This window comes from Aotus nancymaae, unplaced genomic scaffold, assembly GCF_030222135.1.
Source record: "Aotus nancymaae isolate 86718 unplaced genomic scaffold, 86718_ANA_hifiasm-v0.15.2.pri h1tg000016l, whole genome shotgun sequence".
NCBI classification, from domain to species: Eukaryota; Metazoa; Chordata; class Mammalia; order Primates; family Aotidae; genus Aotus; species Aotus nancymaae.
In genome coordinates this window covers 35,054,711-35,070,298 of record NW_026988428.1, presented here as the reverse complement: position 1 = coordinate 35,070,298, position 15,588 = coordinate 35,054,711, and the positions used below count along the sequence as shown (strand labels likewise).

The following is a 15,588-nucleotide window of genomic DNA, read 5'->3' as shown; positions in this document are numbered from 1 at the left end:
GATTTTTTTTCTGTTTTATTTTTTTAATTCATTTTTATTTTTTTCTTAGAGATAGCATCTTGTTTTGTTGCTCAGGCTGGTCTGGCAACTCCTCAGCCTCCCAAAGTGCTGGGATTACAGGCGTAAGCTACTGCACCCAGCCTGATTTTTTATTTTTTCAGTAGTTAGAAATGTATCTTCCCTCCACAGAGGAGATAAACCTGTTATTTTGTTTTCTTTTACTATTTTATAAGGCCTTTGTTGGTGTATGCTTGTCTCTTTAATTCCTTAAACTACCTGGGTTTTATTGTTATATGCTGTGAACAGTATAGTCCTGAGTTAGGTTGACACCTTCCCAAATTGAAACATGGGCCAGGACTGCAGCATTGGACAAACCCTTGCAGTTATGTGATTTAGTGGTTCCCACTCTTGGCCATATCGCAGGGGAAGCTTTAAAGGAAAGAAGAGAGGCGAGGTAACTAGCCTCCACTCCTGGACATTCTGATTCAGTAGGCCCAGATTAAAGCCTGGAAATATATGCCCAGCAGTATTAAGAAGCCACGAATCTGGCCAGTCATGGTGGCTCATGCCTATAATCCCAGCACTTTGGGAGGCTGAGGTGGGGAGATCACTTAAGGTCAGGAGTTTCAGACTAGCCTGGCCAACACGGTGAAACCCTGTCTTGCTGGGCGCGGTGGCTCACGCCTGTAATCCCAGCGCTTTGGGAGGCCGAGGCGAGTGGATCACGAGGTCAAGAGATTGAGACCGTCCTGGTCAACATGGTGAAACCCCATCTCTACTAAAAATATAAAAAATTAGCTGGGCATGGTGGCGCGTGCCTGTAATCCCAGCTACTCAGGAGGCTGAGGCAGGAGAATTGCCTGAACCCAGGAGGCGGAGGTTGCAGTGAGCCGAGATCGCGCCATTGCACTCCAGTCTGGGTAACAAGAGCGAAACTCCATCTCCAAAAAAAAAAAGAAAAGAAACCCTGTCTGACTAAAAATACAAGAAAAAAATTAGCTGGGCATGGTGGTATGCACCTGTAATCTCAACTACTTGGGAGGCTGAACCAGGAGAATCCCTTGATCCCGGGAGGTGGAGGTTACAGTGAGCCGAGATCGCGCCATTGCACTCCAGCCTGGGTAATAAAAGCAAAACTCCGTCTCAAAAAAAAAAAAAATTAAAAAGAAACCACTGATCTGGTCCAATATCCATCACTCAACTCCTAGGCTCCTTTTAACTCACCATATATTAAATAATAACCCTTCTCCTCATTGTTGTGTGGCTGTGAAGAAGTTTCCTGGTGGGGGTACACCAGTACCTGCATAGGCCAAGGTACCAAGAACAGGCAAAAAGTTGCAGGTCACAGGAAGTTCCTTTAGAAGCTCATCGAAGCTGCTCACTTGACTTTAGACCTCAGGGAATGGCAGATAAAAGCTGGCTGTCCTGGAGAGCCCCCTGTGATTCTGTAGTGCAGCACAGACCCTGTCCAATTTTCAGGGACTGTTGCTTGCAGGACTTTACCCTTCAGGAACTCCTGCCCCTTCCCCAAGCCAGCAGCTGCATCAAAAAGTAGCCTGGAGGTGCGGCAAACAGTGATTCAGTGGCTGGATGAACCAAAGACAGCTGCTCCCATCAATTCTAGCTCCAACCCTCCCTGACATGTGTGTGCTTCAGGCCCCTCTGTTGACAATATGACAGTTCTTACAGGGTCAGAAAATGAGGGCTAACACTCACCCACATATCTCCTTCAGCTAGATGTGGGAAGGGGTGGTTAACCTTCCAGAACTAGCACAGGGCTCCCCAGCCTCCTAGGCTCACTACTGTAGCATTCAGGAAGCTGTCTGATGGGCCAGGGAAGTCCGACGATTGATCTGGGGCTCTGAAGCAATGCAGCATGGGACTGAGGGTCACTGCTACAGGCTGCAGATGGGATGTCATGTACTGCTGTGGTGACCCTTCCACTCACGTCAGGTTCAATGCTTGTCCTTCTTTCTCTCAATGCCTTGAAGTGAAGTCACCCCCGGGGATCCCTCCGAGCCCTGCCCCTGCCATTGCCACCTTCAGCCAAGCCCCGAGCCAGCCTCAGGCATCGCAGACCCTGACACCGCTGGCTGTACAAGCTGCCCCCCAGGTAAGGGCTGCCCCCGGGAGCTGGACAGAGGGTCGAGGGCAGGAGTGGGGCATGGGACAGCCAGCATGGGGAAGCTATGGGGTCTGGGAACTTCATTGGGCAGGACAGTGACGGGTCTGTGGCTTGAGGGAGGGACTCTCCTACTAGGCACCTCCAGCCTCACCCCTGCCTAGATCAGGCCCATTTGGAAAAGGGGATCTGCATTTGCAGGATCAACTCCTTGGGTCCAGCCAGGATTGTAGAAATAACATTAACTCTTTCATGCAGCCAGAGTTTTTGTTTATTTAATGACTGAGTGAATACCCTTGCCGGCCCTCCAGTGGGTGCCTGGAAAGAGTTAATGGATTGTTCAGAGTCCTCATTTAGAGCCAGGGAGTGGCCCCAGCACCATGAGAGGCTGCCTTCAGGATCTTGCAGGCAGGCAGCGTTCTCTGTGCCTTTCCCTACATGCCCTGACTCCGAGGCATCCAGCCAAGGGCATGGTCCATCAGAAACTTCTCGGAGGCCTCTGTGGGCCCTTGACCACTTGGTTCCATCAGCCTCTGCCCTCTGGCCAGTCAGCAAGGGCCCGAGGAAGGCCTGGCAGGCAGCAGACTCTGGTGTGGGAGACCTGTGCCCCCTTCCCTTCCTATGAGCAGGGCCGCCTTGCCCTAGATTTGGGCGACTTCTCTGGAGGCGGGATAGTAGATACAGGCACCCCCTCAAACGTTTGGGCCTCCAGCTAGGGTTTGGCTCTTCCCCATCCTCATGTGGCCTTTGCCCCATCACCCTCAGAATGCTTTGTTTGTGCTCAGCTGGGTCTCAGAGACCCAGTGTTTGCGCTGTCAATGTTGATTTTTTATTTTTTCTTTTCTTTTTGAAATCTTGTTTGCTTTTGCAGGTCTTGACTCAGGAAAACTTAGCCACAGTTCTGACAGGAGTTATGGTTCCAGCAGGGGCAGTTACTCAACCTCTTCTTATCCCCATCAGTATTGCAGGTCAAGTGGCTGGTCAGCAGGGGCTGGCCGTGTGGACAATTCCTACAGCAACCGTGGCTGCCCTCCCAGGACTGACCGCTGCTTCTCCTACGGGGGGAATTTTCAAGCCACCTTTAGCCGGTCTTCAAGGTAACGGCAACTCTTCCCAGGACTGCACCAGGCCCCCCACCACCCTCCACTGCACCCCTGCAAGCGTGCTTGCCATGTTGGACTCAGAACCCACGGCCCACCCAGGGCAACCGCCCTGGAGTCCGGATCCGGTGTCTTGGGCACCTGGCCGCAGAGCTGCTGCACCACCTCGGGACTGTAGGCTGTGACACCACACTGGCCCTGCAGGCCTGTTTTACTTCAGCCAGCTGTCTGAGACTGCCCCTCTCCCCCAGCGCAGAACTCACCCCATGACCAGCCTCCTGGGAAGGAATGCAAGAAGAGTCAACGTCTGGTTCTTGAACCTACACATCTCCTGGCCCCAGGGAGGGGGGATGAGAGATGCTGGCACACACCAGCCCTTCGAGGATCAAGGGAATCATGGCTGCCTGCCCCACTGTGCCCACTGCCCCCACCCCCTCTCCTTCTTGTGCCAGATCCCCCGGGATTGGAGCCACTGTGGGCGGTGGCTAGGTGTTTGAGCACCTCTGTCTCTGCCTTGCTCCATAGCAGCTGCTGTGCTGAACACCGCTCTTCCGGCACCCGTACAAGCTGCCCCACCAGTGCAGGCCTCCTCGACAGCCCAACCCCGGCCACCAGCCCAGCCCCAGACGCTGTTCCAGACCCAGCCACTGCTGCAGACCACACCTGCCATCCTCCCACAGCCCACTGCTGCCACCGCTGCTGCCCCTACCCCCAAGCCAGTGGATACCCCCCCACAGATCACCATCCAGCCTGCCGGCTTCGCATTTAGCCCAGGAATCGTAAGCTGCTGCCCTCACCCAGGTCTGACCAGGGATGGACGGAATCACGGGCCAAGGGTGGAACTGACCCTTCCCACAGTGAAGGACGAGCCCCCCCGAAAACAGCCCTTTTCCAACACATCAGCAGAGATGGGCTCCCTCTGAGGCCTTCTCCTCGCAGCTGCCAGCCCTTCCATCCCAGATAAAAGCAGACAACCTCTGCCAAGAGGGCTGGGCACATTCTTCAGAACCTCGACCACTGGACCAGGCTTGGAGGGTGGGATGATGTCTGGGGATTGAAAACTTGTGGGCTATCACTAAGGTGCAGCCAGAGCTTATAGCTCTATGCTGGTGTCTGTCCAGTATGGCTCTTGGCTTGGCAGTGGGAGCTGTCAGATGTGACTAGGATCACATCAGCCTCTCCAGTGTGGCCCTTCTACCTTCCCAGGCCTGGCCTGAAAGATTAACCAGAGTTATTTTTCCGTGACTGCAGCCCCACCCTTCCCTGCTGACCCCTGCAGCCCCTAGCCCTGGAAACCATCCAGCCGGTAGACATGGGCCTGAAGCCCACATTCACATCTACCCACCCCAGTGCCCTCTCCCCTCTGCCCAGGGCTCTTTTCACCCCTTGGCTTCTGAGCAAGGCTCTTCCTCCACCCACAGATCAGTGCTGCTTCCCTTGGAGGACAGACCCAGATCCTGGGCTCTCTCACTACAGCTCCGGTCATTACCAGCGCCATTCCCAGCATGCCAGGGATCAGCAGTCAGATCCTCACCAATGCTCAGGGACAGGCAAGTGGCCAAAGACAGGGCTGGAGGGTGGGGACTGTGGAGAGGCTGGCCAGGGGAAGGCAGCCAGGATGTGGGCTGTGGGTTATAGAAACTTGAATAGATGTCAAGCTGTTGTTCTTATCTCCTGTATGGCGGCTTTCTGCCAGTGCTAAAGCTGGGCAGGGATGTAGCCACCTTCCTGTCCTGGAGGTACTCACTTTAGGTGGTGGTTTTCATTTATGGAGCACCCATCTTGTGGTCAGGCTTTGTGCTAGGTGCTTTTTCAGACATCATCTCACTTTGTTTGGAGTACAAATCTATTAGATACAGATTATTTTTTTTAGACGGAGTCTCACTCTGTTGCCCAGGCTGGAGCGCAGTGGCGCGATCTCAGCTCACTGCAACCTCCACCTCCTGGGTTCAAGCAATTCCCTGCCTCAGCTTCCCCAGTAGCCACCACCAGGCCTGGCTAATTTTTGTATTTTTAGTAGAGACTGGGTTTCATCATCTTGGCCAGGTTGGTCTTGAACTCCTGACCTCATGATCCACCTGCCTCAGCCTCTCAAAGTGCTGGGATTACAGGCGTGAGCCCCCTCACCTGGCTAGATGGAATTTTTATTCCCATCTTACAGGACAAAAGGCTGAGGTTCAGAGCAATTAAGCCACACAGCTAAAATGTGGCAGAACAAGGCAGGTCTCTCTGAATCCATATCCAGACATATTCCTGCTCCACCATAGCTCTGAGGCTGGAATAAAGGAAGTAGCCTCTAGAGTGTGAATCCTGCGTTTTACTAATGCAGAAACAGGCCAGAGTGGGTTGAGTGATTTGTCCATTAGTCTCTTCCCTGGTGGTGTGGGGATTTGGGTTTGGGGTGGAGCTGGACGCTGTCCTCACTCCTGGGGTCCCTGCCTTATTTCCTCCCAGGTTATTGGAACCCTTCCATGGGTAGTGAACTCAGCTAGTGTGGCGGCTCCAGCACCAGCCCAAAGCCTCCAGGTCCAGGCCGTGACCCCCCAACTGTTGTTGAACGCCCAGGGCCAGGTGATTGCAACCCTGGCCAGCAGCCCCCTGCCTCCACCTGTGGCTGTCCGGAAGCCAAGCACACCTGAGTCCCCTGCTAAGAGTGAGGTACAAGGGCTGGGGGTGGTGGGGGGTTGGGCAGGATCTGCTATTTGGCACGGCTGCGTCCCTCCAGACTGCCAGGCAGGACAGTGTCTTCTGAAACTCCTAGGAAAGCCGGGTACCTCCTAAAGTCGGGGAGGTCCCAGAGTAGAAAGCCCACTTGTGTCCACACAGGTTCTGCCCAGGGAAACAGCACCACAAGACCCCCTACTCACATGCAATCAAAATATGTGTATGTGCCCTCAGAGGCCAGTGCTGTTCTAAGAAGGTCAGGGAGCTAGGTGGTGGTCAAAGTAGACTGGGCCAGGATCAGCTTTAGGGTGAATAACCTCTGAAAAGCCCTGGGAAGTCAGTTTTGTACCCCTCCTCTACCCCTCCATCCCTCCACCCCTCCACTCTGCACTGTGACTCTGATTTACTCATTGCTCATTCTAGGAGTATTTTTTGAGTGCCTACTTTTTCCCAAGTGCTGAAAACACAAAGATGAATATGATGCCCTCCTAGCCTTAGGTAGCTTGACATTAGAGACAGTTACAAGTCAGTGGGAAAAACTCACAGGGACATACAAATAAGGTGGTTTGGGGCCCCAGAGAAAAAAGCTCTCTACAAACTTGGGGGTTAGCAAGGCTTCATAGATAAGGGACGTTGGACCATCATACAGAGTTGAAGCCAGGCGTGGTGGTGCTCACCTGTAGTCCCAGCTACTCAGGAGGCTGACACAGAGGATCACTTGAGGCAAAGTGTTCAAGGCTGCCGTGTACGATGATCATGGCCGTGAACAGCCACTGCACTCCAGCCTGGACAACACAGCAAGACCCCATCTCTAAAGATACAAAGGGAGGAGCTGGATGTAAGAGTGTTCCACCTTCAGGAACTGCAGCAAGTATGGCAGGCTAGAGCAGTAGTTCTCACGCCTGTACAGCAGAATCCCCGAAGGGCTTGCCGGAATGAAGATTCCAGGGTCCCACCTCAGAGTTTCTTATTTAGTAGATCTGAAGTGGGGTCCAAGAGTTTGCATTTCTAAGTTCTCCGGTGATAATAAGGCCAGTGTTTTGCAAATGCAGTATGCACATCCAAGCTTTGTGCAGGACCTCTTAGCTTCCTCTGTGAATAGGGATCATAAGGGTACCAACTTCAGAAGGTTGTGAACACTTAAGGATACGTTATACATAGGCAATGAACACTAGCGCACAGAAAGCACTTGAAAAACAAACAGTAGTTCTTCTTGTTATTACCATCATCAGGTAGAAGGGCTTTAGCAAGGAAATGGCTGACCAGATGTGCTTTTTTTTTTTGAGACCAGGGTCTTGCTCTGTTGCCCATGCCAAAACTGATGGAGTGCAGTGATGTGACCTTGGCTCATTGCAACCTTTGCTCCTAGGCTCAATCAATCCTCCCACCTCAGCCTCCCCATTAGCTGGTACTACAGGTGCGCACCACCATGCCTGGCTATTTTGTGTATTTTTTGTAGAGACAGGGTTTTGCCACGTTGCCCAGGCTGATCTTTAGCTCCTGGACTCAAGTGATTGGCCCACCTCAGCCTCCTAAAGTACTGGGATTACAGGCATGCAACACCATGCCCAGCTGAGATAATAAATTTTTTAAAAAATCACTGTTACAGTCTGGGTGCAGTGGCTCACACCTGTAATCCTAGCACTTCGGGAGGCTGAGGCAGGCGGATGACCTGAGGTCAGGAGTTCGAGACCAGCCTTACCAATACGGTGAAACCCCATCTCTACTAAATATACAAAATTGGTTGGGTGTGGTGGTGGGTGCCTATAATCCTAGCTACTCGGGAGGCTGAGGCAGGAGAATCACTTGAACCCAGGAGGCAGAGGTTGTGGTGAGCTGAGTTTGCACCCCTGCACTCCAGCTTGGACGACAGAGTGAGACTCCATCTCAAAACAAAAAATCCCTGTTATTCACATGGTTTCAGGGACTGGACTGTGGTGAGGCAGTTTAAACAGCTCCAGGGAGAGGCAAGGAGCTCTGAACTAAGGCAAAGGCCCTGGGGATGAAGAAGCAATGGATTTGAGACGTACCGGGGTAGAATCCAGGAAACAGAACCATCCTGGAGAAATCTGTACTTCCTAGAAAGCTTTTTGTTTCTTAAATCGTACCAAATACTTTCATATATTTATAGTTTCCCCTGATTGCAAACATGATAGGTGGTTTTTACAAAAATTCCAATATTTTGTGTAATGTAAAAAGTAAAAAGCTCTTTTAATTCCATCTCCAGAGACAATTTCTTTTGATAGCTCACTTAATATGCCTCAAGATTTTGTTTTTCTGGAAATTCATATGTATTTCGTAAAGGCATTATTCCATAAAAACTGATTTTATTTTGAAAAATTTTTTATTTTTTATTTTTTGAGACGGAGTCTTACTCTGTTGCCCAGGCTGGAGTGCAGTGGCACAATCTCGGCTTACTGTGACCTCCGCCTTCTGGGTTCAAGCAATTATCCTGCCTTAGCCTCCCAAGAAGCTGGGATTACAGGTGCGTGCCACCATGCCTGGGTAATTTTTGTATTTTTAGTAAGAGATGGGGTTTCACTATGTTGGCCAGGCCGGTCCCGAACTCCTGATCCAACCATCTTGGCCTCCCAAAGTGCTGAGATTACAGGCATGAGCCACCGTACCTGGTCAAAACTGATTTTCACCTTACTTTTTTCACTTAGGGTTGTGACTCAGACGTCAGAGTAGTTAAGAGGTATACCTTCTCCTTTTCAGTGGCTACACAGTCTCTCATGGTGGAGAGATACTAAAAGCCATCTATCAGTTTCCCCATTCATGCGCATTTGGGGCCTGAGAGGCTCTAAGCAGGTCGAGTTGCTTCTTTGAGGGCAGAGATTTGGAAGCAGTTATCCCAAGCGTGGGCACTTGTTGGCGCTTTGGCCAAGTGTACTGAACCTTTTCTGAGCCTCTCACCTACCTGTGTCACAGGTGGGTGTGAAGCTCTGCACTGGTAGGGCAGGTTGCTGTGCTTATTTAGTATAACTGAGTATTATTGGGTGGGTGTTAATAAGAAGCTTCTAGTCTTGTGGGGTTTTTTTTGTTTTTTTTTTTTGAGGTGAAGTCTCACTCTGTCACCCAGGCTGGAGTGCAGTGGCATGATCTCGGCTTATTGCAACCTCTGCCTCCCAGGTTCAAGTGATTCTCCTGCCTCAGCCTCCTGAGTAGCTGGGATTACAAGCGCCCACCACCATGCCTAGCTGATTTTTGTATTTTTAGTGGAGCCAGGATTTTGCCATGTTGCCCAGGCTGATCTCAAACTTCCAACCTCAAGTGATCTTCCCACCTTGGCTTCTCAAAGTGTTGGGATTACAGGCGTCAGCCACTGTGCCCAGCCTAGTCTTGCTTTATGATAGGGCCCAGGTGGGAATGTCCTGCATTCGTGAGGATTTCATGCCTGTTTTTGCCCTGCCTGTGGTCCACCCAGGGTCCAGCTCCCTGAGCCTGGCAGAGGGCAGCAAAGCCTTGTCGTCTCTCCTTTCACAGATGCAGCCCATCCAGCCCACACCAACAGTGCCCCAGCCTGCTGTGGTCATCGCCAGCCCAGCTCCAGCAGCCAAGCCATCTGCCTCTGCTCCTATCCCAATTACCTGCTCAGAGACCCCCACTGTCAGCCAGTTGGTATCTAGTAAGTGGCTCCTAGAGGAGGAGTATGGACAAGCGGGGAGGCATTTATTTGGGCACCCCAACCCCTTCAGATGCTGCTTTCCTTGATAAACATCCTGGGGTCCAAAGGGGAAGGGCAGAGGCCTAAGGTGAGGGGCCGGCTTTTTTTTTTTTTTTTTTTTGAGATGGAGTTTCACTCTTGTTGCCCAAGCTGGAGTGCAGTGGTTCGAGCTCCGCTCACTGCAACCTCCACCTCCTGGGTTCAAGTGATTCTCCTGTCTCAGCCTCCTGAGTAGCTGGGATTACAGGCACCCACCATTACACTCAGCTAATTTTTTGTATTTTTAGTAGAGATAGGGTTTCACCACATTGGCCAAGCTGGTCTCTAACTCTTGACATCAGGTGATCCACCTGCCTCAGCCTCCAAAGTGCTGGGATTACAGGCATGAGCCACCATGCTTGGCAGGGACTGGCTTTTTAATTTCTATTCCTATTGAGGAGGACTTTGGGCACAATGACAGTGAAGGCTGTTTAGCTAGATGGATGGCTGCTTCTTGGAGAGGCTGAGCCATGGGCTGTCTCCACTGCGGTCTCTCACCCAGTATTTGAGGAATGTGGGTGACCAACAGGCATGTTTGAGGCCAGGCCTAAGGAGAATGGGGGCAGGTCAGCAGTTAGAGCTGGAAGAACTTCAAAATAGCTCCTTATCCCTGGAGAGGTGGGTTTAGGCCCCTTTTCTTCAAGTCTTGCTTGTCTTGGGGACAAAGGTGACAAGGGTCTTGAGGGTGCATGAGCCTTTTGCCAGATGTCCTCATCTCTCACTACTGCGTCAGTCCTGACCAATGAGCTAGATAAGCAGGGATAGTTCCCATCTTACACACTCATCCTTGCTCCCTCCCTCTGGCCTAGAGCCACATACTCCAAGTCTGGATGAGGATGGGATCAACTTAGAAGAGATCCGGGAGTTTGCTAAGAACTTTAAGATACGGCGGCTTTCCCTGGGCCTTACACAGACCCAGGTGGGTCAGGCTCTGACTGCAACGGAAGGTCCAGCCTACAGCCAGTCAGCCATCTGCCGGTGAGTAAGACGGCCCTAGACAGGATTAGGACCTGCTCAGCTGCCTGGTGCCACTGGACACTCATGAGAACCTGGGCACCTGCCCCTTTTCCATATGACCCCTTGATCCAGTCTTCTTCCAGATAAGGAAGACCGCCTTCAGGGTAGATATGAACACCTGGGGTAGTTAAAGACTGACCCTGTCCTTCTGAGGCTCTCTGAAGTTTATCCTCCAATCCTGGGCATTAAAATGGTCTTCTTTTGGGAACCCAAGACCCTAATCCACTGAGGAATTCTAGTTGGAAAGGAGTACAGCCTGTAAAATTAGTCACAGAAGTGGGAACTTCAATTCTATCCTGGCCCTTAACTGTAACGCACCATACCTCATCATGCTCCCATCCCCCTTCTTATAAGCCTTGACTATAAAGTAACACAGCTGAGTTTTCTGTAAGCCACTTATAAACTGGTTTTGGCACCAGGAGGGGTAGAGGCCGAAAGGTTTCATCTGCCTGCCAGCTCCATAGGTCAGACTAGAGTGAGCATTAGAATTCTGTGGAGAATCCTGTTGCCACATCCAGGCTCAGCCAGAAAGAGTGGCCTGACTTGTTAGTGATGCTGCTATAGGAGTGTGACTGGAGGCCTCCCAAGGCGACTCTTCAAAGGACTTCATTCATTTAGGTGAACATTCTAGAATGGTTGTTCATAAAGCATTTGGACTATTATTATTGCACTGCTGACTGAGCCGAGGTCATGGGAATGGTCTCCCTGTTAGGACCGGGGGCATCACAGGGTCTGAGGTTTCTGGGCTTGGCCAAGCTAGAGGGGTCCTGGCCGAGGTGGTGAGGGGAGCACTGGGTATGGTCTCACCAGCCCCAAGCGGAGTGGCGCCTTGAGGATGGAGCCTACACCTAGGTGTGGGATGTGCCAGAGAGACTGAGATGCTCTCACTGCCTGCCTCTTCCTGGGTGTGGGTTGCCCACAGGTTTGAGAAGCTGGACATCACACCCAAGAGTGCCCAGAAGCTGAAGCCAGTGCTGGAAAAGTGGCTAAATGAAGCTGAACTGCGGAACCAGGAAGGCCAGCAGAACCTGATGGAGTTTGTAGGAGGCGAGCCCTCCAAGAAACGCAAACGCCGCACCTCCTTCACCCCCCAGGCCATAGAGGCTCTCAATGCCTATTTTGAGAAGAACCCACTGCCCACAGGCCAGGAGATCACTGAAATTGCTAAGGAGCTCAACTATGACCGTGAGGTCGTGCGCGTCTGGTTCTGCAATCGGCGCCAGACACTGAAGAACACCAGCAAGCTGAACGTCTTTCAGATCCCTTAGGGCTCAGCCCCCGGCCCTGTGTTCTAGCACTTTGTCTGTTTTCCTTGGCATCCGGCTGCCGTCACTGCCATGACAGCATCTGTCATTTTGCCACATGCAGCTGTGCTCGCCCCAGGTCATGAGACTCCATCATGTGCATGTGCGTCAATGTCCCTCTTCTCTCCCACATATCTCACATCATGGGGAGGCCAGACGGGGCCACATGAGAGCTCCAGGCCCTGGACTGGTTGCTCCAAAGAGGAGGATTTGTGATGTCGCTTAGAGAAGCACTTTGCTAGCATGGTTTCTGAACGGTGAATTCTGGTGGGGAACCAGAAACTCACTGTCTTTGGGGCAGGGCTATAGCAGCTCCTAAGGACCACTGGCCATTAGCTCTGGCTTTTGATGGCATTCTCTTTCCACCTTCTCTTCTCCTTTGCTCTTTTGTGTTAGTGTGGCAGGTATGATGACTCATCCAGTGGAACCACAGCCTCACACTGCCCTTCCCCACACATTTTGCCTGCAGGTGCATGGAAAGGACCCAGGAGATAAAATTCAGAAAAGTGTGATGTGCTGCTCAGAAGGTCAGACTCAAGGTCTGCCTTGACCTCAAGGTCAGAAGGTTCCCAAACCCCTGGGGCCAGAACATGGGCTCTTCTCTCCCACCTCTCCCTGTTCCTTTGCAGAGAAATTTGCACTAAAACAGAACATTTTCTTTTGCAATCCATGTTGGAAGGAAGCAACAGTGAACTGTACCTGTCCTGGAGTTGTCCTGGGTCTGCAGCAGGTTGGGAATTTAGAAAATAAGGCCATTCTTTCAGATTTTAATCTAGTCTCTGTTGATGGCCATCCCTCACACAAAAAAGATCTTGGGTTAAGAAAACTTGCAGCCTGGAAAATCCCACTGCCCAAGCAAACAGGCAACTCTGGAGAAAAATAAGGAAAGGAATGCTGACTTTCTCTTGTCCCCACACGCATTCCCAACCCAATGCTGGGGCCTTCTCAAAAGGAGCAAATTAAACAGTAAACCAGACAGCAAGGCCCTGGGGGAAAGAACAGCATCCCTGAATAAAAAGGAGTCCGGGAAGGTCTCTTATGGAAGTTGACTTAACTCTAATTTTCTTTGTAACTTTAAGCCTTGGATACTGGAGGAGAAATCTCATTTTGTCAAGTCTCAGACCATGTCTATGTGTAAGTAATCCCCTGAGTGTCCTCTGAGCCAAGAACACCCCTAGATCAGGTTGGGTTATGCCTCTAGACAGGATAGCTGTGGTACCTTGGGGGCTGGCTCTCATCCAAGCTGCGAAGTGAGCTTCCAGCCTCACTCTGGTTGGACAGCTCCTAAAATTCAGTATGTAACTCCAGGAAGTCAGGAGAGAACTAAGATTTGCTTAGATGAGCACAGGCTGGCTTTATAGACCATCTATAAAGGGCCCCAAGTCATGGGGGTCAACCATCCCTCTCTTCAGTACTCTTATCCTTACAGAGGCTGTTTTTTTGTTTTTGTTTTTGTTTTTTAAAGATGGGGTTTTACCATGATGGCCAGGCTAGTCTTGAACTCTCGACCTCAGGTGATCCACCCACCTTGGCCTCCCAAAGTGCTAGGAGTACAGGCATGAGCCACCACACCCAGCACAGAGGCTGGTTTCTAACAGCTGCTTCCACTGCACCTCCCATCATAGACCCTGAGGAAGCCACCGACAGGCGGGGGCGCATCACCACCTCTGTCAGTCACTGGTGCTCAGCCACCTCCTAGCCTAGCTTCCTCTGGTGTGCTGTTTCCTTTCCTACTTACCATTGGTCCCTCCCAGCCCCTGCAATGCCAGCGTGGCCACACTCTTATTGTGCTGAATTAGCACATACACACACACGCACGCACACACACACACATGCCCTGCTGCATTTGGACAAACTGTGCTTGCCAGATTGTAGCAGAGGTGAGGAAGCAAGTGGGCAGCTTGCCTGACCCAGCTTCCCAGGAGAGCATGTCTCAACAGGGAGGCTCCACACTCTAGTTCAGGGTTATCGACCTGCCTCAATGAGATAACAAGTCATTTGGGAGGGGTGTTGTAAACTAGTTTTCAGTGAGAATAGTTAAGTTCCAGAGCTTATAAAGGATTCAGTGACTTACACTTCAAAAAATTAGGCCAGGTGCGGTGGCTTAAGCCTGTAATTCCAACACTTTGGGAGACTGAGCCGGGCAGATCATTTGAGGTCAGGAGTTCAAGACCAGCCTGACCAACATGGTGAAACCCTGTCTCTACTAAAAATACAAAAATTAGCCAGGTGTGGTGGCACATGCCTGTAATCCCAGGTACTTGGGAGGTTGAGGCAGGAGAATTGCTTGAACCTGGGAGGTGGAGGTTACAATGAGCTGAGACTGCACTACTGCACTCCAGCCTGGGTGACGAAGCAAGACTATCTTGAAAAAAAAAAAAAAAACTCATAGAGAGATGCAGGTTTTCATGCTCAGATGCTTGCATTCATGTATGCTTTCTTTTTTGAGAGCGACAAATGGGTCACAGCTGGTACCCTGGGAATAGCACATAATCCGGGGTGTGTCTGTGGTGGTGTACATGCAGGAGGACGCCTGTGTCATGATGGGAAAACAATCATGAACCACTGGTCTAAATTAGGGCTGGCCATGCTTTCTCAGCCCCTCCCTTATTTAAATCTGTCTTCCCAAGGCTGAGCTAGAATGAAACCATTTCTCCTCTGCAGGAATGATGGGTTGGTCATTCAGAGGAACAATAGCAGGGCTGGGAGGTTTGCGGCTGAATTCTCCAGGCATGGGGGTTCAGGGTTTCCCTGATGTGTACCCAAAGCAGAGCTCGCTGGCCTATGACCTCTGCCCTTGCTCCCCCAGTGTAAGACTCCCCAGGAGGCAGCTCGGGCCTGAACCTCTCACCTAGGAAGTGGATTTATTTATTTTTTTGTTAGCATCAGGTTCTGAAGGGAGTTGGTAAACATTTTCTTTTGGAAGCATCTTCTGGACTTAAGCCAGAACTTAGTGTCTCCCTTACTATGGAAAGAGAGGAGAATGGACAGAAATGGTTTAACTGTGTGGGGTTTTGTTTGTTTTGTTTTAAATGGAAGAAAGACCAAAACTTTCCTGGTGAATCAGCTGGGGCCTTTGACCCTGCACTAACCATGGCATTTTATCCAGGTGAAGTCCAGGGAAAGAATTCAGCCAAATGGACTAAGGAACACATGAGTTTGGAATGCGAGACCCTGATGTTTTCATGTTCTTGGAAATCCAGTTACCTTCCCATGCCCAGATTTCCTTCCTGCTTCATGGACCAGGCTCTGACACTGAGGTTCTCACTGTTCCCAGCACAGGCAAAGCCTCCTGAGGGCTGGAGGGGTAGCAAGGGGAGAGGAGAACGGGGAAGAAGCACTTGATGTAGTTGTGTGGAATAAACAGTATTTTTTCTTTAGTCCAGTCTGCTTGTTTCCTGTTCACTCCTCAGGGTAGAGATAGAAGGGAACCAGTGTCAGAGGCCAGGGAAGTGACAGCCTTTGCTGTCAGCTTGCAGCCTGGAAAATCCCATTGCAAGAAAGCAGGGGTCAGTGCTCTGGATTCCCACTTCAGAAGTCCCTGCTTGAGCCCTTCTGCCACCATGACCTTCCCTACAGGGCACACAGTCTACAGGACCAATGGGGTCTCTCCTTTCTCCTTTTAGATCACCTTTCTTTCTTTTCTTTTTTTTTTTTTTTTTAAGATGGAGTTTC

At 51.0% G+C, this 15,588-nt stretch overlaps 1 protein-coding gene across 3 annotated transcripts in view; it reads left to right on the top strand.

Moving 5' to 3' along the window:
- POU6F1 (POU class 6 homeobox 1) overlaps positions 1 to 15,293 on the top strand; it is a 31,705-nt gene extending 16,412 nt beyond the window's left edge. For 2 of the 3 annotated variants that reach the window (XM_012450218.2, XM_012450221.3), the window contains 8 exons: positions 1,992 to 2,113; positions 2,994 to 3,219; positions 3,748 to 4,001; positions 4,644 to 4,772; positions 5,677 to 5,880; positions 9,373 to 9,514; positions 10,402 to 10,570; positions 11,532 to 15,293. In XM_012450218.2, coding sequence (XP_012305641.2) covers positions 1,992 to 2,113; positions 2,994 to 3,219; positions 3,748 to 4,001; positions 4,644 to 4,772; positions 5,677 to 5,880; positions 9,373 to 9,514; positions 10,402 to 10,570; positions 11,532 to 11,877 — 1,592 coding nt within the window. In that variant the 3' untranslated portion in view covers positions 11,878 to 15,293. The remainder of the gene's footprint in view (positions 1 to 1,991; positions 2,114 to 2,993; positions 3,220 to 3,747; positions 4,002 to 4,643; positions 4,773 to 5,676; positions 5,881 to 9,372; positions 9,515 to 10,401; positions 10,571 to 11,531) is intronic. The other variant, XM_012450220.3, reaches the window with a different exon arrangement.
- Positions 15,294 to 15,588: the final 295 nt, after the last annotated feature.